This window comes from Microcaecilia unicolor, chromosome 2, assembly GCF_901765095.1.
Source record: "Microcaecilia unicolor chromosome 2, aMicUni1.1, whole genome shotgun sequence".
Taxonomy (NCBI): domain Eukaryota; kingdom Metazoa; phylum Chordata; class Amphibia; order Gymnophiona; family Siphonopidae; genus Microcaecilia; species Microcaecilia unicolor.
In genome coordinates, this window is record NC_044032.1 from 127,948,260 (window position 1) to 127,971,186 (window position 22,927).

Here is a 22,927-nt window from a genome sequence, read left to right on the forward strand (position 1 = left end):
GATAAAAATCAAGGTAAGGTATACACAAAAAGTAACACACGTGAAATTATTTTGTTGGGCAGACTGGATGGACCGTGCAGGTCTTTTTCTGCCGTCATCTACTATGTTACTATGTCACCCTCAGCTAGAACAATCTTGTAATGCTTCACGAATGAATGTAATGACAAGCAACACACCATCTTTCAAATATCTTCAGGTGTAACTAGGCAGGCCTCCACCCAGGGCATTTCCTGTACTCACGTGGGATGTGCATGCTCTACCCAACCAAAATCATTTCCAATGAAAGGAATTATAACACTTCAATTGTTGCCTTAATACAGTGCACCAGAGACCACAGAAGTCACCTCCCCTTTGCATGGACTGAAACAAAATAGAATGCGTCTTCCAGAAGGTTATTTATAACTTCTGGATACTGCAAACGTATTCTGCGGACATCCAACCTCTGGGAGCTTCTGGACAGAATGAGTCTATCGAGAAGGCCGGGAAGCGGCACCACCTAATTTACATGAAAGGGCGAAATCATTTTTGGCAAGAACCATACGAAGGAAAACAGCCTCATCCACTATGAAACAAGGATGCCTACCGGACAGATCATGAAACTAAGACTATCCTGGACAAAGCAAATGGCAACCAGAAAAACAGTCTCAGGGGCAAGATTGTTCAAGGAGACCTGTCTCAAGGGCCTGAACTGCGGCCCCATTCAGGTGTTGAGATTGGATTAAGAGAAGAACGAGAAAATTAGGTTCTTACCTTGGTAATTTTCTTTCCTTTAGTCATAGCAGATGAAGCCATTATGTATGGGTTGTGTCCATTAACCAGCAGGGGGAGATAGAGAGCACTCAACTTTTCACAGTGCCTCATGGCCAGCCAGCTCTACTGCCTCTTCAGTATTTGAAGCTTCCAAAGCAGTATGGCAAACCGCAATGGGAATAACATGAACTTTCCTCACAGCGAACGATGGCCCCTTAACAAGGGCATGAACTCAAAATGAGGGAATGAACACATCCTCCTGGAGGGAATAAACTCGTCCTTCTTATTGTATAACTGGAGGGGATACATGCAACCTCCTGGAGGGGATAAACTCATCCTCCAAAACATAAACTGGAGGGAATGGACTCATCCTCCTATAAGTGAGCATGAATCCTGGAGACTGTTTTCCAACTTTCTCCCAAGGAAGGAACTTCAGGAAACAACAACAGAACCTGAAACAGATTCACAGCATACAGACAATCATACAGGGAGGGCTCATGGCTTCATCTGCTATGACTAAAGGAAAGAAAATTACCAAGGTAAGAACCTAATTTTCCCTTCCTTGTCATCAAGCAGATGAAGCCATTACGCATGGGATGTATCAAAGCAATCCCTATATAGGGTGGAAACAGGTCACCCCACGCGCTAGCACTTGTGCTCCAAAATGCGCATCCCTTCTAGCAGCCACATCCAGCCTGTAATGTCGGGCAAAAGAGAGCTTAGAAGCCCATGTTGCTGCACTGCGTATCTCTTGACGAGAGAGTGCTCCAGTTTCAGCCCAAGAGGAAGAAATCGCTCTGGTAGAATGTGCCTTAAAGGCTACAGGCGGAGACCGGCCGGCAAGCAGATAAGCTGAAAAGATAGTTTCTTTGAGCCAGCGGGCAATAGTTGCTTTAGACGCTGGAGACCCTCTGCGAGGACCTGATAGCAAAACAAACAGATGATCATAGATCCTGAAAGAGATAGTAACTCGCAGATACTGCAGCAGAGTCCTGCGCACATCCAACAGGTGCAACTGCCCAAAAGATTCTGGAAACTCCTCCTTACCAAAGGAGGGCAAGAAAATAGGCTGGTTTAGGTGAAACGCTGAAACCACCTTAGGCATGAAAAAAGGCACGGTCCGAACCGTGACCCCGGACTGTGAGAATTGCAGAAATGGGTCTCTACAGGACAGCGCCTGGAGCTCTGACACCCGTCTCGCCGAAGTAATGGCCACAAGAAAAACGGCCTTTAGTGTCAAATCTTTCTCCGATGCTCACCGAAGCGGCTCAAAAGGAGAAGCCTGCAGGGCCTTCAAAACTAGCCCCAGGTTCCAAGCTGGACAGGGTGCTCGCACGGAAGGCCGGAGCACCCCACTAAGAAACCGTGCCACATCTGGATGAACAGCTAAAGACATGCCTTCAACCTTACCACGAAAGGAGGCCAACGCTGCCACTTGCACCCGCAGGGAATTACAGGCCAAGCCTATTTGTACACCATCCTGCAAAAGTCCGGAATCGGCGAGACAGGAGCCCACATGGGTGTGATCGCTTTTGAAGCACACCAAGACTCAAACTGGCGCCAAATCCTGGCATAAGCCACGGACGTGGAACACTTGCAGGCCTGCAGGAGAATGGAAATGACTGTGTTTGAATCGCCATGACATAAGACCAAAGCAGCAGGCGTCCTCCATGGCTACCGGGCCCTGTGACAACAGGTTCGGTACCAGAGGTAAAGAAAGGGGAGCCTCCACTAGCATCTGTCGGAGGTCTGCATACCAAGGGGCGATGAGAACCACTTCTCCTGGGTGCAGCCGAATCCGCAGGAGCACGCGCCCTATCAAGGGCCATGGAGGGAACACATATAGTAGGCCCGAGGCCAGGGCTGAGTCAAGGCATCCAACCCTGCCGAGCGAGGATCTCTCCGTCTGCTGAAGAAGCATGGGACTTTGGCATTTGAACTTGTCGCCATAAGGTCCATCACGGGCTTGCCCCATTTGGCACATATCTGCAGGAATACTTCATCTGCTAGTTCCCATTCTGCTGGATCGATCTGATGCCTGCTCAGATAATCGGCTTGCACATTGCTCTGACCTGCAATGTGAGCTGCCGACAGAAACTGAAGATGCAGCTCGGCCTAGTGTCAAATCTGTTCAGCCTGCGCGGCCAGTGCTCTGCACGGAGTGCCGCCTTGTCGATTTATGTAGGCCACTGCTGTCGTGTTGTCCGACATCACTCTGACAGCCAATCCTTCCAGGGTCACTTGAAAGGCCAGAAGCGCCTGAAACACCGCTTTCAACTCCAGGCAGTTGATGGACCACTCTGACTCCTTGGGTGTCCATAGACCCTGGGCATGCTTCCCCTTGCAATGTGCGCCCCAGGCCTTCAGGCTGGCATGTCACTACTAGACACCAATCGGGGAGCGCCAGCAGCATTCCTCGCCGCAACATGCTGTCTGAGAGGCACCACTCCATGCTGAGTCGGGCCGCAGGGAGCCAAGAAAGTCTGCATTGATAATCCTGAGAAACTGGAGACCATCTCTGAAGTAGGGAATACTGTAGAGGTCTCAGGTGCGCTCTCGCCCAGGGCACCACTTCCAATGTGGCTGTCATCGATCCCAGCAACTGGACAATGTCCCAAGCTCGCGGGCGGGGCATCCTCAGGAGCAGACGGACCTGATTCTGAAGCTTGCACCGCCTTAGCTCGGGTAGGTATACATAGCCCAAGTCTGTGTCGAACCTGGCCCCCAAATATTCTAGAGATTGCGAGGGGGTCAGGTGACATTTCGCCATATTGACGACCCAGCCTAGAGATTGAAGTACTGAGACCACTCTGGTTGTAGCTTGATAAGTCTCTGTTACAGAGTCTGCTCTGATGAGCCAGTCGTCTAGGTACGGGTGAACCCTGATACCTTCTTGCCTGAGCAAAGCAGCTACTAACACCATTACCTTGGAAAGGGTTCGGGGAGCTGTGGCAAGGCCAAAAGGCAGGCCCGGAACTGGAAATGTTTTCCCAACACCGCAAACCTCAGAAACTTCTGGTGCAGGGGCCAAATTGGTATGTGCAAGTAAGCTTCTTTCAGGTCTAGAGACGTGAGAAACTCTCCTGGCTGTACCGCAGCAATGACAGAGCACAGGGTTTCCATGTGGAAATGCCGCACTCTCAGGGACATTTTTAATTCTTTTAAGTCCAGAAGAGGGCGAAAAGACCCACCTTTTCGCGGCACCACAAAGTAGATGGAGTATCGGCCGTAGCCGTGTTCGGCGGGAGGTACCGGGGACATGGCCCCTAACTGAATCAGACCTTGCAAAGTCTCCTCTACCGCCGCCCGTTTGGCGGCAGAACCGCATCGGGATTCCACAAACACGTCTCTTACAGGGGCGTTGAATTCTATTCTGTAGCCATCTCTGATCAGGTCCAGAATCCACTGATCTGAGGAAATATTGGCCCACTCCTCGGCAAAGACGTCCTCCGATGACAGGAAGCGAGGAGGGGGCCGGCGCACCATCATTGAGAGGGTCACCCCTGAGCTCCAGGCCTAGAGCCGGTGGCTGCGGTACGCTTGTCTGAGCGAAAGGAGTTCCTCTGCTGAAAAACGGGCACGAGAAGTGAACCCAGCAGAACGCCCCGGGCGGTACCTTCTAACTTCACGGAAGCGAGGTCTATAAGAGGAGTGGACTGCCTGGCCCTTGGAGGAAGCCTCGGCCTATCTGCGGGCAAGCGCTGGGGTTTAGGATCTCCCAGGCCTTTCACAATTTTTTTTTCCAACTCCTCACCAAATAGGAGAAGGCCTTGAAAGGGCAACTTCACCAACCTTTGCTTAGAGGCCATGTCCACTGCCCAATGTCGTAGCCAAATAAGACGGCGAACCGCCACTGCTACAGCCATTTGTTTAGCCGAAGCTCTGACAATATCATAAAGGGCATCAGCCAAAAAGGACAAGGCCGACTCCAGCCGCGGAGCCACATCCAAGAAGGGCTCCGCTCCATCTCCAGGCTGTTCCACTGCCTGTTGCAACCAAGCCAGGCAGGCTCTAGCAGCATAACAACTGCATGCAGACGCCCGAACAGCAAGACCTGCAATTTCAAAGGACCGTTTAAATGCTGCTTCCAGCCTACAGTCTTGTATATCCTTCAGGGCAACTCCTCCTTCAACAGGGAGGGTAGTTCTCTTTGTCACCGCAATGACTAGGGCATCAACTTTAGGCATTGCAAAGCGAGCCAAATGCTCCTCACGCAGAGGGTATAATTGCCCCATAGCCCTGGAAACTTTCAAAGGTCCCTCGGGGTCAGCCCACTGAGCGGAAATAAGCTCTTGGATGGAGTTATGCAAAGGAAAGGCTCAAGCAGGCTTTTTGGTACTAGCCATCCTAGGATTCACAGAGAAGGCCGTGCCACTGTCAGGCTCTTCAATAGAAAGGACCTGTAGGGCATCTGAAATAAGCACTGGGAGCTCATCACGGTGGAAAATCCTCACCACAGAGGGATCATCCAGATCCCGTGGTAATTCTGCACGACTCTAGCTCCTCAGACCACGAAGGCCTGGCAGAACTCTCCGAATCCTCACAGCCCGACCACGGGGGGGGGGGGGGGGGGGGGGGGGGGAGGAAGTGCACCACAAACTGAAGGGGAATTAGCTCTTCAGCGGGCAGTCCCAGGCCACAATCCACCGGGGGGGTGGGGGGGGGAGACAATAGAAGGGCCTCAGACGACCCTTGGCAGCTCTTTTCAATATGTATGCTTTATGCAATAACAACACAAAATCAGGGGAGAAAAACTCGCCCTGGGCACCCAGATCCCGTCCGGGGCTAGCCGCTCCCTGAATAGCCTCAATTCGAGGTCCCCCCCCCGGGCTCATGCGGAAAAATCAAAATGGGGTCCGCTGCCAGCTCTGAGCGGGAAGAATCATCGCTCGCCAGGCTCGGGCCGGCTCTTACACCTGTACAGCACGATTTACAGAGCTCTGCTGCTGATTTGCGCTTGCCACACCGGGAAAGTGAATGATACATACCTATAGCAGGTGTTCTCCGAGGACAGCAGGCTGATTGTTCTCACGACTGGGTGACGTCCGTGTCAGCCCCCACCAACCGGAACAAAAGTTCGCGGGCGGTCCCGCACGCAGGGCACGCCCACCGCGCATGCGCGGCCGTCTTCCCGCCCGTGCGTGACCGTTCCCGCTCAGATGAATGACAAGCAAAAGTGATGAAACGCAACTCCAAAGGGGAGGAGGGAGGGTAGGTGAGAACAATCAGCCTGCTGTCCTCGGAGAACACCTGCTACAGGTATGTATCATTCACTTTCTCCGAGGACAAGCAGGCTGCTTGTTCTCACGACTGGGGTATCCCTAGCTCTCAGGCTCACTCAAAACAAGAACCCAGGTCAATTTAACCTCGCAACGGCGAGGGTACAACAGAAAATTGACCTACGAAGAACAACTAACTGAGAGTGCAGCCTGACCAGAATAAATTCGGGTCCTGGAGGGTGGAGTTGGATTTACACCCCAAACAGATTCTGCAGCACAGACTGCCCAAACCGACTGTCGCGTCGGGTATCCTGCTGGAGGCAGTAATGTGATGTGAATGTGTGGACAGATGACCACGTCGCAGCCTTGCAAAGCTCTTCAATAGTGGCTGACTTCAGGTGAGCCACCGACGCTGCCATGGCTCTGACACTGAGAGCCGTGACATGGCCCCTCCAGAGTCAGCCCAGCCTGGGCATAAGTGCAGGAAATGCAATCTGCTAGCCAATTGGAGATGGTGCGTTTCCCGACAGCGACCCCTATCCTGTTAGGGTCGAAAGAAACAAACAATTGGGCGACTGTCTGTGGGGCTGTGTCCGCTCCAAGTAGAAGGCCAATGCTCTCTTGCAGTCCAATGTGTGCAACTGACGTTCAGCAGGGCGGGTATGCGGTCTGGGAAAGAATGTTGGCAAGACAATTGACTGGTTAAGATGGAACTCCGACACCACCTTCGGCAGGAACTTAGGGTGAGTGCGGAGCACTACTCTGTTGTGATGAAATTTGGTATACGGAGCATGAGCTACCAGGGCTTGAAGCTCACTGACCCTACGAGCTGAAGTAACTGCCACCAAGAAAATGACCTTCCAGGTCAAGTACTTCAGATGGCAGGTATTCAGTGGCTCAAAAGGAGGTTTCATCAGCTGGGTGAGGACGACATTGAGATCCCATGACACTGTAGGAGGCTTGATAGGGGGCTTTGACAAAAGCAAGCCTCTCATGAAGCGAACGACTAAAGGCTCTCCAGAGATGGCTTTACCTTCCACAAGATTATGGTAAGCACTAATCGCACTAAGGTGATTCCTTACTGAGTTGGTCTTGAGGCCAGACTCTGATAAGTGCAGAAGGTATTCAAGCAGGTTCTGTGCAGGGCAAGAACGAGGTTCTAGGGCCTTGCTCTCACACCAAACGACAAACCTCCTCCACTTGAAAAAGTAACTCTTTTTAGTGGAATCCTTCCTAGAGGCAAGCAAGACACGGGAGACACCCTTCGACAGACCCAACGCAGCGAAGTCTACGCCCTCAACATCCAGGCCGTGAGAGCCAGAGACTGCAGGTTGGGGTGCAGCAACGCTCCGTCGTTCTGCGAAATGAGAGTCGGAAAACACTCCAATCTCCATGGTTCTTCGGAGGACAACTCCAGAAGAAGAGGGAACCAGATCTGGTGGGACCAAAAGGGCGCTATCAGAATCATGGTGCTGCGGTCTTGCTTGAGCTTCAGTAAGGTCTTCCCCACCAAAGGTATGGGAGGATAAGCATACAGGAGGCCGGTCCCCCAATGGAGGAGAAAGGCATCCGTCGCTAGCCTGCCGTGTGTCTGAAGTCTGGAACAGAACAGAGGCAGCTTGTGGTTGGTCTGAGAGGCGAAAAGGTCCACCGAGGGGGTGCCCCACTCTCGGAAGATCTTGCGTACCACTCTGGAATGGAGCGACCACTCGTGCGGTTGCATGACTCTGCTCAGTCTGTCGGCCAGACTATTGTTTACGCCTGCCAGGTATGTGGCTTGGAGGAACATGCCGAACTGGCAAGCCCAACGCCACATTCCGACGGCTTCCTGACACCGGGGGCGAGATCCGGTGCCCCCCTGCTTGTTGACGTAATACATTGCAACCTGATTGTCTGTCCGAATTTGAATAATTTGGTAGGACAGCCGATCTCTGAAAGCCTTCAGTGCGTTCCAGATCGCTCGGAGCTCCAGGAGGTTGATCTGCAGATCCTTTTCCTGGGGGGACCCCAGACCCTGGGTGTGAAGCCCATCGACATGAGCTCCCCACCCCAGGCGAGATGCAACCGTCGTCAGCACTTTCGTGGGCTGTGGAATTTGGAATGGACGTCCCAGGGTCAAATTGGTCCGAATGGTCCACCAGTGCAGTGAAGTGCGGCAACTGGTGGAGAGGCGGATGACATCTTCTAGATTCCCGGTGGCTTGAAACCACTGGGAAGCTAGGGTCCATTGAGCAGATCTCATGTGAAGACGAGCCATGGGAGTCACATGAACTGTGGAGGCCATATGACCCAGAAGTCTCAACATCTGCCGAGCTGTAATCTGCTGAGACGCTCTGGTCCGTGAAGCCAGGGACAGGAGGTTGTTGGCCCTCGCTTCGGGAAGGAAGGCCTGAGCCGTCTGGGTATTCAGCAGAGCTCCTATGAATTCCAGAGACTGGGCTGGCTGGAGATGGGACTTTGGGTAATTTATCACAAACCCCAGCAGCTCCAGGAGTTGAATAGTGCACTGCATGGACCGGAGGGCTCCTGCCTCCGAGGTGTTCTTGACCAGCCAATCATCAAGATATGGGAACACGTGCACTCCCAGCTTGCGGAGATACGCCGCTACCACCACGAGGCACTTTGTAAACACCCGTGGGGCAGAGGCGAGCCCAAAGGGCAGCACACAATACTGAAAGTGCCGTGCGCCCAGGCGGAATCTGAGATACTGTCTGTGAGCTGGCAGTATCGGGATGTGCGTGTATGCGTCCTTTAAATCCAGGGAACATAGCCAATCGTTTTTCTGAATCATTGGCAGAAGGGTGCCCAAGGAAAGCATCCTGAACTAGGAATTTGTTCAGGCCTCTCAGGTCTAGGATGGGACGCATCCCCCCTGTTTTCTTTTCCACAAGGAAGTCCCTGGAATAGAATCCCTGCCCTTCCTGCCCGGGTGGTACGGGCTCGACCGCATTGGCGCTGAGAAGGGCGGAGAGTTCCTCTGCAAGTACCTGCTTGTGATGGGAGCTGAAAGATTGAGCGCCCGGAGGACAATTTGGTGGCAGGGAGGCCAAATTCAGGGCGTATCCGCACCGCACTATTTGGAGAGCCCACTGGTCGGAGGTTATGAGAGGCCACCTTTGGTGAAAAAATTTTAACCTCCCTACGACCGGCAGATCGTCCAGTACGGACACTTTGAGGGCGGCTATGTTCCCATGGATCCAGTCAAAAGCCCGTCCCGGCTTTTGCTGTGGAGGCGCAGGGGGCTGCTTAGGCGCACGCTGTTGACGAGAACGAGCGCGCTGGGACTGTCCCTGTGCCTGACGAGGCCTTTGGGCCGGCTGGGTGTACCTATGCTTGGGAAAAGCATAGGGCGCAGAATGCCGGGCCCGGGAAAAACGTCCACCTGCTGAGGTGGATGCTGAAGGCGCCCGGTGGGAGAGCTTGTCGAGGGCGGTTTCCCGCTGATGCAGTTGGTCCAACAGCTGCTCGACCTTCTCACCAAAAATATTATCCCCCCGGCAAGGGACATCGGCCAGTCTCTGCTGGGTGCGGTTGTCCAGGTCAGAGGCACGCAGCCATGAGAGCCTGCGCATCACTATACCTTGGGTCGCAGCACGAGATGCCACGTCACAGGTGTCATATATACCCCTGGACAGGAACTTTCTGCACACCTTCAGCTGCCTGACCACCTCCTGAAAAGGCCTGGACTGCTTCGGTGGGAGCTTGTCCACCAGGTCCGCCAGTTGCTTCACATTATTCCGCATGTGGATGCTCGTGTAGAGCTGGTAAGACTGGATGCGGGTCACGAGCATGGAAGATTGGTAGGCCTTCCTCCCAAACGAGTCCAGAGTGCGAGACTCCCGCCCCGGGGGCGCCGAGGCGGTATCCCTCGAACTCCGTGCCCTCTTGAGAGCAGAGTCCACGATCGCCGAATCACGAGGCAATTGGGGCCGCATTAACTCTGGGTCCGAGTGGATTCTGTATTGGGACTCTGCTTTCTTGGGGATGGTGGGATTAGATAGTGGTCTCACCCAGTTCCGAAGCAGTGTCTCTTTAAGGACATTGTGCAACGGTACCGTGGAGGACTCTCTAGGTGGTGATGGATAGTCGAGGACCTCGAGCATCTCAGCCCTCGGCTCATCCACAGAGACCACGGGGAAGTGAATGCAGATAGACATATCCCTGACAAAGGAGGCAAAGGAGAGGCTCTCAGGAGGCGAGAGCTTTCTCTCTGGTGAAGGCGTGGGGTCGGAGGGAAGGCCCACAGACTCCTCCTGAGGAGAAATATCTGGGGTCCTCCTCCTCCCCCCATGAGGCCTCTTCCTCGGTATCGGACATAAGCTCGTGCAGCTGAGTCCTCAACCGGGCCCGGCTCGACGTCGAGGCACCGAGGCCTCGGTGTCGTCGAGCGGTGGACTCCCGCGTCGGCGGGGATGAAGCTCCCTCCATTGACGTCGACGGGGACTCCACCTGCGTGGCGGTCGAGACCGGCGCCGCAAGCGGCGTCGGCGTCGAAGGCCTCGGCACCGGGCTACAGCTCGCCGGCGCCACAGTCAACGGCGCCGAGGGCGCAAGCACCCCCGGCGCCGGAACCGACTGGCGCATCAGCCCTTCCAGGATCCCCGGAAGGATGGCTCGGAGGCACTCGTCCAGGCCCGCTGCCGGGAAAGACGGGGGGGCCGGTAGAGGCGTCGGTGCCAGAAGCTGCTCGGGTCCAGGAGTCTGCACCGAAGAGCTGGGACCCTGACGCGGTGGTACCTCTACTACAGAGGTGAACCTTTCCTCTCGACGCGGACGCTTCCTCGGCATCGACGCCTCTCCGGCGCCGGGGGCCGGATGCATAGATGGCGACCGATGACGGTGCTTCTTTGATTTCTTGCGATGCCCGTCATCGGCGCTAGGTGGAATGGAGGAGGAGGAGGTAGATCCCCCTCGGCCTCGAGGGACCGGGTCCGACAGGGTTCGGTCCCGAGGGCCCTGGGTAGAGGGAGTGACCGGGGCCACCTGCCCACGCGGCCTCTCACCCCTGCCGTCACCGGAGGACCGGCGGGCCGACGGGACCTGTGCTCCTGGGGTCGATGCCATCGGTGCATATTTCGCCGACATCGATACCGGTACCGAAGAACCGGCCGTCGATACCGATGCCGTCAGCTGGGCTGGAGGAAGTGGAGGCTTCTGCCGGTGCCGATGGCTGTTGAGTATTGGTATCTTCTGCCTAACTTTGTTCTTCAGTCAGCAGGATGGTTTTTGCACTTTTGGGGGCTGTTTCTTCCCTTATTTTGACTGCCATTTCTATGGATTTTTTTTGTTGGAGTCGCCGGTTTGCTGCTTAGTCAGCAAATTCTCTTAGGCGTGAAACTTTGTTGGCAGTCGCCATTACAATTTTATTTCGGTGCCTTGCTTGTAGGTCTTGCAAGGGTTTATTGATGCTGTGGGAATCTGTTTTTTGTCAGAAGGGAGGGCAGGCACGATTTTTCAGTGTCTGCTTTGGCTGAAACAGCCACAGATTTGGTTTCAGCCATAACACAAACCAGTTTCGGTTGGTCTCTATTCTCCATCCTCATGAGATGAATTTATGTCCATCTGCACAGCACTTGGTTTCCAGTGCCAACACAGCACTCATGGTTCCTCCTTACCTCTATACGTTAAATCACTGCTGTGATATTGTGACATCACCCAGACTGGTTTCCCACTCAAGAGGGCAAACTGCTGTAGTGGTAATTGAATTGCCTTCACCTCTAAGTGTTTGATGGACCAACACACTTCCAACTGTGAATACTAATCTTGTGCAAGTTACCAAAGGTCATGAATTGCCAACCCCCAAGACTCGACTCACCAACAGGATAGTAGAGCTCTGCTCCCCACCCCCATAAAAAATAAAACCAGGTCCCTTATAGCAAATTTGAAAATTAAAATACTATCCTCCTCGTTTCTTATATTTTGGAAGTCAATGGGGTAAATCTCAATACAGAGCCTGTTCCACCCACACTTAAAAAAAAAAATAAAAATAAAAAACAAACACATACATAGTGACACATTTTGCACAAAACTTGTTTATAGAATCAGTATAGAACAATGCAAAAACTCTGAAGATGAATTCAATTGCCCCATTCCTCAAATGCACAGAAAGACAAACACATAGCTGGCAACTCACCAACAGTTGCTCTGATTAATGGAGAAGAGTCACCAATATTATTGAGACATTCACTTTTAATGAAGTCTGTCACCCCATTTGGAAAATTTTGAAAATGTGCTTTCACATTATTTTTCAGTATCAGTCCACTCAGAGACCGTGTCGGTTCATCTGCAAGAAAACAAAACTGCATTCAGCTTTCAATTAAAATTATACATCAGCAAATTCTTGACATTAAATGCCAGTTGAAATTCATACAGAAAGCTACACACTTTACAGCCAATTTTCTGCAGCATGGTCCATGGTCATCATAAAGCAAGACCAAGATCTCAATAAGTATTACTTTGAAAGAAAGGCAGAAGAAAATAAAAACACATTTAAAAACCTCCTTAGCATAAGTGAACAGGTGAGTTTCAAATGAAAGAAATCTTTGGAATGAGAGAACTAGGATGACCGTAAAGGGGACAGACTCAGGAGTAACTTGAGGAAATAAAGGGTGAATTCATGGAATAGCCTTCCAATGGAGATGGAGACAAAAACCTACCTGAATTCAAGCAGGCTAGGAAAGTACACAGGATGTCAAGGGAGAGGAAGGGATAGTAGATGGCATGGATAGGCCATATAATCTTTAACTGCCTTCATTTTTCTCTGTTTCAATATTTCTATCTTTCTTACTAATGTATCTTCAATATACTCAACAGATTTATCTTTTTATGGTGAGTTTAAGGAGGGGGGGGAACCAAAAAGAACAAACAAAGCCGAACCTAAAGCCATATATTTTGTTAAAAGGAAAAGCAAACAAAAGTTCGAAAGGTAGAGAATTCCATTGCCCAACAGATTCTGAGTTCACTGGGACATCTTTCCTGTTCAAAAACTGCAGAGAGATGGGACTTCCTGGAAATTATGAGCAGGACGTCCCAATTCTAGCTTGTATCTTCTTTTGAAAATGCCTAAGTGCTTCCCCCCCTCCCCCTCTAACAAGCACAGGAGTTCCAGATCAATCACACTGAGCCTTCATAATGCTATGCAGCATCCAACTCTAAGGTGAGAAGGGAAAATTAGATTCTTACCGTGATAATTTTCTTTCCTTTAGTCATAGCAGATGCAGCCATTACAGATGGGTTGTGTCCATCAACCAGCAGAGGGAGATAGAGAGCACACTTTATTCAGTGCCTCATACCAGCTTGCTCCACTGCCTCTCTTCAGTATTTGAAGCTTCTAAAGCAGTATGGCAAACCGCAATGGGAATAACATGAGCTTTCCTCACAGCGAACGATGGCCCTACAACAAAAGGCATTAACTCAGAATGGAGGGAATGAAACATCCTCCCGGAGGGCATAAACTCATCCTCCACTGAGACATAACTGGAGGGAATAAACTCATCCTCCAAAACATGAAACTGGAGGGAATTAAGTCATCCTCCTTTAATTGAACAAGAATCCTGAAGACTGTTCTCCGACTTTCTCCCAAGTACGGAATCTCCAGGAAACATGAACAGAACCTGAAATAGATTTACAGCAGATAGCAATCAGACAGGGAGGGATCATGGCTGCATCTTCTATGACTAAAGGAAAGAAAATTATCACAGTAAGAACCTAATTTTCCCTTCCTTGTCATCAAGCAGATGCAGCCATTACAGATGGGATGTATCAAAGCAATTCCTAGATAGGGTGGGAACAAGCCACACCACGCGCCAGCACTTGCGCTCCAAAATGTGTGTCCCTCCTGGCAGCCACATCCAGCCTGTAATGTCGGGCAAAAGAGCTTAGAAGCCCATGTTGCTGCACTACAAATCTCTTGAAGAGAGAGTGCTCCAGTTTCAGCTCAAGAAGAGGAAATTCCTCCAGTGGAATGCGCCTTAAAGGCATCAGGCGGAGGCCGGCCAGCAAGCAAATAAGCTGAAAAGATAGATTCTTTGAGCCAGCGGGCAATAGTGGCTTTAGACGCTGGAGACCCTCTGCGAGGACCTGATAGCAAAACAAACAGATGATCAGAGGTCCTGAAAGAGTTAGTAACTCGCAGATATTGCAGCAGAGTCCTGCGCACGTCCAACAGGTGCAATTGCCCAAAAGATTCTGGAAACTCCTCCTTGACAAAGGAGGGCAATAAAATAGGTTGGTTTAGGTGAAATGCTGAAACCACCTTAGGCAAGAAGGAAGGCACGGTCCGAACTGTGACCCCGGACTCTGAAAATTGCAGAAAAGGGTCTCTACAGGACAGCGCCTGGAGCTCTGACACCCGTCTCGCCGAAGTAATGGCCACTAAAAAGATGACATTCAGTGTCAAATCTGTCTCTGAAGCACGCCGAAGCGGTTCAAAGGGAGCACCCTGAAGGGCTTTCAGCACTAGCCCCAGGTTCCAAGCTGAACAAGGTGCACGAACGGGAGGACGGAGCCGAAGCACCCCTCTGTGCCACATCTGGATGAGCAGCTAAAGACACGCCTTCAACCTTGCTACGAAGGGAGGCCAACGCTGCCACTTGCACCTGCAGGGAATTATAGGCCAAGCCTTTTTGTACACCATCCTGCAAAAAGTCCAGAATCGGCGAGACAGGAGCCCGCAGGGGTGTGATCTCTTTGGAAGCACACCAGACTTCAAACTGGCGCCAAATCCTGGCTTAAGCCACGGAAGTGGAATGCTTGCGGGCTTGCAGGAGAGTGGTAATTACTTTATTGGAATAGCCTTTGCCTCTCAATTGCGCCCTCTCAATCGCCAAGCCATAAGACCAAATCGGCCGGCGTCCTCCATGGTCACCGGACCCTGTGACAACAGGTTGGGAACCAGAGGTAACTGAAGGGGATCCTCTATGAGCATCTGTCGGAGGTCCGCATACCAAGGCCTCCTGGGCAACGAGAACCACTTCTCCTGGATGCAGCCAAATCCGCAGGAGCACTCGCCCTATCAAGGGCCACAGAGGGAGCACATACAGTAGGCCCGGAGGCCAGGATTGAGCCAAGGCATCCAACCCCGCCGAGCGAGGATCTCTCCGTCTGCTGAAAAAGCACAGGACTTTGGCATTGATGCTTGTCGCCATTAGATCCATCACGGGCTTGCCCCACTTGGCACATATCTGCAGGAATACTTCATCTGCAAGTGCCCATTCTGCTGGATCGATCTGATGCCTGCTTAGATAATCGGCTTGCACGTTGCTCTGACCTGCAATGTGAGCTGCCGACAAAAACTGTAGATGCAGCTCGGCCCAGTGGCAAATTTGTTTGGCTACAGCTCTGCACTGAGTGCCGCCTTGTCGTTTTATGTAGGCCTCTGCTGTCGTGTTGTCCGACATCACTCTGACAGCCAATCAGTGGAGTGGAGGAGTGGCCTAGTGGTTAGGGTGGTGGACTTTGGTCCTGGGGAACTGAGGAACTGAGTTCGATTCCCGGCACAGGCAGCTCCTTGTGACTCTGGGCAAGTCACTTAACCCTTCATTGCCTGCCACATTGAGCCTGCCATGAGTGGGAAAGCGCGGGGTATAAATGTAACAAAAAAAAATCCTTCCAGGGTCACTTGAAAAGCCAGAAACGCCTGAAACACCGCTTTCAACTCTAGGCGGTTGATGGACCACTCCGACTCCTCGGGTGTCCATAGACCCTGGGCATGCTTCCCCTTGCAGTGTGCGCCCCAGCCTTTCAGGCTGGCATCTGTCACCACTAGGCACCAATCGGGGAGCGCCAGCGGCATTCCTCGCCGCAGCATGCTGTGAGAGCCACCACTCCATACTGAGTCGAGCCGCAGGGAGCCAAGAGAGTATGCACTGATAATCCTGAGATACTGGAGATCATCTTTGGAGTAGAGCTGTTATGGCGCTGTTCATACTATGTAACAAGGACTTGTAAGTAACATAACTTTTGATCTAGACCAGCTACTTTACTTAAGCACAGATTATCTGTAAAGATCTGTAAGACCTACCTCTCGTTTGGTTTACATGATTTGTATATTAAATCAACCTTTTTGAAGCTAAAAATACAGTCTCTTTGTGTTCTGAGTATATGGTATCTTTTATATATACTTAATTTATTGCAATTATCACCTTTGGTGATTGGTGGAGAAATTAATATCCTAAAACGTATAAATACAGCGCCTGCTCTTAAATTATAAACAGTAGCGAGTGCTCTAGAGCTCTTTCCCCAAAGACAAATCATTTCTTATAATAGAGCATACTTTAGAGGTCTCAGGTGCGCTCTCGCCCAGGGCACCAGTTCCATGGTGGCCGTCATCGATCCAAGCAGCTGGACAATGTCCCAAGCTCACGGGCGGGGAATCCTCAGGAGCAGACGGACCTGATTCTGAAGCTTGCACCGCCTTTGCTTGGGTAGGTTGACATACCCCGAGGCTGTGTCGAACCTGGCCCCCAAATATCCTAGAGACTGCTAGGGGGTCAGGTGACTTTTGGCCAAATTGACGACCCAGCCCAGAGATTGAAGTACTGAGACCACTCTAGCTGTTACATGCTGACTCTCTGCAGCAGAGTTTGCTCGAATGAGCCAGTCGTCCAGGTACGGGTGAACCAGAATACCCTCTCGCCTTAGAAAGGCAGCTACTACCACTATAACCTTCGAAAAGGTGCAGGGAGCTGTGGCGAGGCCAAAAGGCAAGGCCCGGAACTGGAAATGCTTTCCCATCACCGCAAACCTCAGAAACTTCTGGTGCGGGGGCCAAATTGTTATGTGCAAGTAAGCTTCTTTCAGGTCCAGAGACGTGAGAAACTCTCCTGGCTGTACCGCCGCAATGACGGAGCACAGGGTTTCCATGTGAAAATGCCGCACTCTCAGGGACTTGTTTAATTCTTTTAAGCCCAGAATAGGGCGAAAAGATCCTCCTTTTCGCGGCACCACAAAGTAGATGGAAGCGGCCGCAGCCGTGTTCGGCGGGAGGTACCGGGGACACGGCCCCTAACTGAATCAGACCTTGCAGTCTCCTCTACCGCCGCCCGTTTGGCGGCAGAACCGCATCGGGACTCCACAAACACGTCTCTTACAGGGGAGACGAATTCTATTCTGAAACCGTCTCTGATCAGGTCCAAGACCCACTGATCTGAGGAAATGTTGGCCCAATCCTCGGCAAAGAGGGAAAGGCGTCCTCCGATGACAGGACTCGAGGAGAGGGCCGGCGCACCATCATTGAGAGGGTCGCCCCTGAACTCCAGGCCTTGAGCCAGTGGCTGTGGAACGTTTGTCCGAGCGAAAGGAGTTCCTCTGCTGAAAACGGGCACGAGAAGTGAACCCAGCAGAACGCCCCGGGCGGTACCTTCGAGCTTCACGGAAGCGAGGTCTGTAACAGGAGTGGACCGCCGCACCCTTAGAGGAAGGCCGAGGCCTATCTTCGGGCAAGCGCTGGGGTTTAGCCTCACCCAGGCCCTTCACAATTTTCTCCAACTCCTCACCAAACAGGAGAAGGCCTTGAAAGGGCAACTTCACCAACCTTTGCTTAGAGGCCATGTCCGCCGCCCAATGCCGTAGCCAAAGAAGACGACGAGCCGCCACTGCTACTGCCATAGGTTTAGCCGAAGCTCTGACAATATCATAAAAGGCATCAGCAAGAAAGGACAAGGCCGACTCCATCCGCGGAGCCACATCTAAAAAGGGCTCCGCGCCATCACCGGGCTGTTCCACTGCCTGTTGCAACCAAGCCAGGCAAGCTCTAGCAGCATAACAACTGCATGCAGACGCCCGAATAGTGAGACCTGCAATTTCAAAGGACCGTTTAAGTGCTGATTCCAGTCTACGGTCTTGAATATCCTTCCGGGCAACATATCCTTCAACAGGGAGGGTAGTTCTCTTTGTCATAGCTGTGACTAGGGCATCCACTTTAGGCATAGCAAAGCGAGCCATATGCTCCTCAGAGGGTATAATTGCCCCATAGCCCTGGAAACTTTCAAAGGTCCCTCGGGGTCAGCCCATTGAGCCGAAATATGCTCTTGGATGGAGTCATGCAAAGGAAAGGCTCGAGCAGGCTTTTTGGTACTAGCCATCCTAGGATTCACAGAGGAGGCTGTGCCACTGGCAGGGTCCTCAATAGAGAGAGCCTGCAGGGCATCAGAAATAAGCGCTGGCAGCTCATCAAGGTGGAAAATCCTCACCGCGGAGGGATCGTCCAGATCCTGAGTCACTTCTGCACCAGACTCTGGCTCCTCAGACCATGAAGGCCTGCCAGAGTCCTCCGAATCCTCACAGCCCGACCACGTGGGGGGGGGGGGGGGGGGGAATGGAGGTGCAGCACTCTCTGAAGGGGAAAGAGCCCTTCTGCGCTTCATATTCTGCCAATTATCAGGGAATAAAGCCTCAGAGGGCATACCCAGGCTAGAATCCACCAGGGGGGGGGGGGGCATTAGAAGAGGCCCCTGCAGGGCTTTGTGGGAGATCTTGTTTAAGCATGTATGCTTTATGCATTAATAAGACAAAATCAGGGGAGAAAAACTCACCCTGGGCACCCGGATCTCTGCCGGGGCTAGTAGCTCTCATATCAGCCTCACTCAGAGGCCTCCCCCCGGGCTCAGGACTCTCCGTCTCAGCAGAGGTCGCACCATGTGGTAAATTCAAAATGGCGTCCGCTGCCAGCTAAGAGCGCGAAGAATCGTCGCTCGCCATGCTTGGGCCGGCTCTAACGTCTGTACAGCACGATTTACAGAGCCCCGCTACTGATCTGCGCTTGCCACACTTGGAACAACGCTTTACTGTCTCCGCAGCCATCGCCGAAAACGGCGGTAAAATTCAAAATGGCGGTTCGCGCCAAATCGCCCCGATCGCGGGCCCACCCCGGAGGAGTCAGAAAACACTCTTACCTCACTGGACCGAGTATCACAGCTCCGGTCCCACAGAAAAAGGCAAGGAAAAACCTCTGTTCCTTTTTTTTTTTTTTAACGCTGTGAGGAAAGCAGAGGTAAATAGAACTCCGGAGGCTCAGGTGAGTGGGAAAGGCAGGGAAAGGGCGAACCTATGTGCCTCCATCCACTGTTGGTGGGGAAGGACAGGGAAAGCTAAGCAATGTGTCCACATCCACGGAGGTATGGGTAAGGCAGGGAAAGGGTGAACCTATGTGCCTTTAAAGTGAAGCTGCTATAGCCTCAAACACCCCTGCTAACAACTGGCAAAAGCACAGGAGCAACCTCCAGGCAGATTTTAGATGGAGCTCGAAGAAGCTGCAACCACTCTGCTAGGGGAGATAGAGAATACTGAAGAGAGGCAGTGGAGCAAGCTGGTATGAGGCACTGAAAAAAGTGTGCTCTCTATCTCCTTCTGCTGGTTGATGGACACAACCCATCTGTAATGGCTGCATCTGCTTGATGACAAGGAAGTGTGCAACATGTTGCTGAATATATTGATATCCGCAGACAACAGAAGTTAGCAAGAACAGCTTCTCCATGTACAAGCAAGATAACTAAATCACACAAATGAGTGTTCCATGTGAAAAGTTGCCTTCCAACAGAAAAAGGAGGGGGGGAACTGCAACAGCAAAAGAAACTGACAGACTAATTTTCTTTTAAACAACATGAAAGAAACTGGGGCATGGGAAGAAAGATGTTCCTAACCAAAGACACTCTGATGGGCAGATAACCAAACCTGTCATGTCAGATTTCAGAAGACCGTGTCCAAAAAGCAATGATATGAACACACAATCTGAACTTCCAAATCACCTCACTGGAGGCCATCTTAGATGGGCCACCACCACTGCAATATTATGAATTTTAAAATATGCATTCTAGAGTTAGGCCTGCTTGAGCATAAAACAAGACCCAATATAATTTATTTAGGACCTACAAAACTAGGTCTAGTAGGATCAAAGAAAACAAAAAGCTGGTTGAAATGCTGCATGCAGAAAAAAATGGAATCACACTGGATAAGTTTAAACACAAGGAGATTCATACAACCCAAGACACCAAACAAGCAAAATAGCCGATGTGCACTCTCCCAAACTTTAACTACTCACTCATGCAAAGTGAGAACGTAGAATGGCAGCTGTAGCATCCTATTTATTTGTGCATGCTCAGACACTGCAGCTACTGTGTCTTGACGGACATCAATGAGGTAAGGGGTTAGCTCTGTTCTCGTGACTAAATTTCCTAAGGAGTCTCATGAACTTAGCACCTTTTAATATCCAAAAGACACAGCAAAGCAGTTTATGGCTGATATAAAAGAAGATGTACAACCTTCACAGAAAATAAATTGGACAATAGTGAGTGCTCACCAGGTCTCCCTGACCACTTCACGCATCTCCACAAGCTGGCATGATTAGGTTTCCTTCTTATTTAAAAGATATTTATCATCCATTCTCTCCACAATTTATTTTGACATTTATACCCCACATTATCCGCCAATAAGCTCTTCCTAAACCTCGCAAGATTTTCTTGGAAAATGAATCAGCATCAGCATGAATCAGATAAACTACTTGTCTTCAGAAAAAAAAAAAATAACCAAATTTATAGAATATTTACCAAGTTATTGGAAAAACAAACAGAAATCTACAACAATTTTAATTTTTGTTGTACCAATTTCCAGGGCAAAATTCCTAGAAAAAAAACAAACAAACCATACCTTCAGACTTCAATTTTGTAAGAACAAAGATCAGGTAGTTATTGAAATCCGGATATTGATTCAGCTGTTCCAGTCTCTGTAGGTAACGTTAGTTAAGGAGATCTTTCTGCCACCCACTTGAAAATAAAATACACACACACACCCCCAAACACAAAAACATTTGCTATATCTTTAAAAAAACAACAAAAAATAATTCAAATATTGTATGAGCTTCTAAACTTTGTGAAGAGATCTATGAGCTCAAAATCTCATGTACAGTGTTCTATATGTGGATCAACCAGGGGGGAAAAAAAACCAATGCTTTTCAACAGAGCAAGCTAATAAGCTTAATGTTTCATTTTTCAAAAAAAAAAAAAAAAATTATGTTTGGGTATATTTTAAGATTAAAAGAACAAGCTCTGTTGCAGTAACAAGTTTTAGAGCTTCGAGCCTAATTAGTACAGCAAAAAAAAGAAACTGCAAACCATCAGAGTTACCTGCTCTGCTGTTTTATCACCACTTCTTAGCTAAGGAACCTGCATTTATTCATATTTCCTTGGATTCTAGTGCATGCACATAAGTTTACTTATAAAAAGAGACTCAAATTTGCAAATCAAATGTTCATGCAATAAAATACACAGTAACTCAATGTAATAGCATCAACATGTTATACTTGCTGTAACAGAAAAAGGAGAAATCAGTTATTTCAGCTAAGGATTGCTGGAAAAATTGTATACTGCATTTCAAAGAAAAATGTTCCTTATACTACCAATCTGCTGTTCCTGCTCCTATTACTCAAGCCAGAGGATGGGAGAGCTGCTGAAGGAATTTTCCCATCAGCATGAAAAGCATTCAAGTGATATCAATGACTAGCAAAACAAGTAGCAGCAACGAACTGTATCCAGCAAATCACAAGTTAAAGTACAGCAATCTGTATCATTTCTGAGAGTGGCAAAGTTTTATCAGGTAGGCAAAAAAGTGCATTACACAGGTCAACGCGACCGACCTCAAGATAAAAAACATAACTTGGTCCTCAATACAGAATTCCAAATGCAAGTCTATCATTAACATTAGATTACAGCAAGGATATCAAGTCCACTACACACAAATATTGAAATTAAGGGTGAGGATCTTATGTATCAAATTCAAATTAACAGAATTCCAAAGATGGAGCAGGTATCCTCAACTATAGATGAACATGGATCTCACTTGAGCCATGTCTTACATCGATACTTTAATTAAACCAGTACCACTTTATTCAGCCCCATAAGGTCTAATTTCTTCATTGAATTTGTCTGCCTTAAACCTCTAGTCCAGTTATAAGGCAGTCTTGGACTCAACATGTAAACTATGCTGCTCCACACTGATGCAGCTAAACCCTGCAAGCATATGTCCCGTTGATTTGGAGGGGTGGGGAGCAATCTCCCATTATAACCCCAAACCAGCAGATGGCAATAATACACTCTCATTCTAATACACTCCCTCAAAGGGCACATACAGGGAGAAGACATCTCTGCTGAAGCCTTTGTTTATTAATAGCCAAATAGCTGACTGCTGCTGCACATTATATGTTACCTAATAGCTGTGGTGGGGTCAGTGGAAAAAAACAAAACTTATCCCAAATCTGTGCATAAAGTTAAACCTGGCAAATCAGTATTGCTTCCTGTTTACAGTCACTATTACATAGCTTTCATATTTATTTAGATTTTGCTCACACCTTTTTCAGTAATTGCTCAAGGTGAGTTACATTCAGGTACTCTGTCCCAGGAGGCTCACAATGTAAGTTTCTACCTGAGGCAATGGAGGGTTAAGTGACTTGCCCAAGATCACAAGGAGCAGCAGTGGGATTTGAAGCGGCCACATCTGGATTGCAAGACCAGTGCTCTAACCACTAGGCCACTCCTTCACTCCACTGGTAAGATCAAGCCATTTGAAATTACCATCACTATACCAATGTTCCAGGCTGCAAAACCACCATTTACAATCCATAACTGTAGATGAAGTTCCAACTCATTATCAATACTTAGATATGCAACAATATCATGCAAGAGTCATCTTGTCCATCAAAGGATAAGTTGTGCACATCCAATTCATACTTGCAAGACCATACTGCAACCTAAGTATGGCAATGGGCAAGTCCACTGCCTTCCCAAAATACAATTTCAGACAATCCACCCAATCACCGCCTGACCAGACTTCTAAAGACAGCAAAGACAGTTAAAACTCACATCATGACATCAGAACTAATCTCAGTATTTGAAATGTATGTATTACCTATTTATAGTACAGTTTCTTCTCTTTGGTGCTTACCTTCTTAGCGAAGGCAAGCTGCCATC

General features: G+C 49.9%; 1 protein-coding gene across 2 annotated transcripts in view; it reads right to left on the minus strand.

Annotated features, from left to right (window-relative positions):
- TNPO1 (transportin 1) overlaps positions 1–22,927 on the minus strand; it is a 541,716-nt gene that overhangs the window by 454,123 nt on the left and 64,666 nt on the right. For both annotated transcript variants that reach the window (XM_030193299.1, XM_030193300.1), the window contains exons 3-4: positions 20,613–20,688; positions 12,103–12,252 (exon numbers count right to left, since the gene is read on the minus strand). In XM_030193299.1, coding sequence (XP_030049159.1) covers positions 12,103–12,252; positions 20,613–20,688 — 226 coding nt within the window. The remainder of the gene's footprint in view (positions 1–12,102; positions 12,253–20,612; positions 20,689–22,927) is intronic.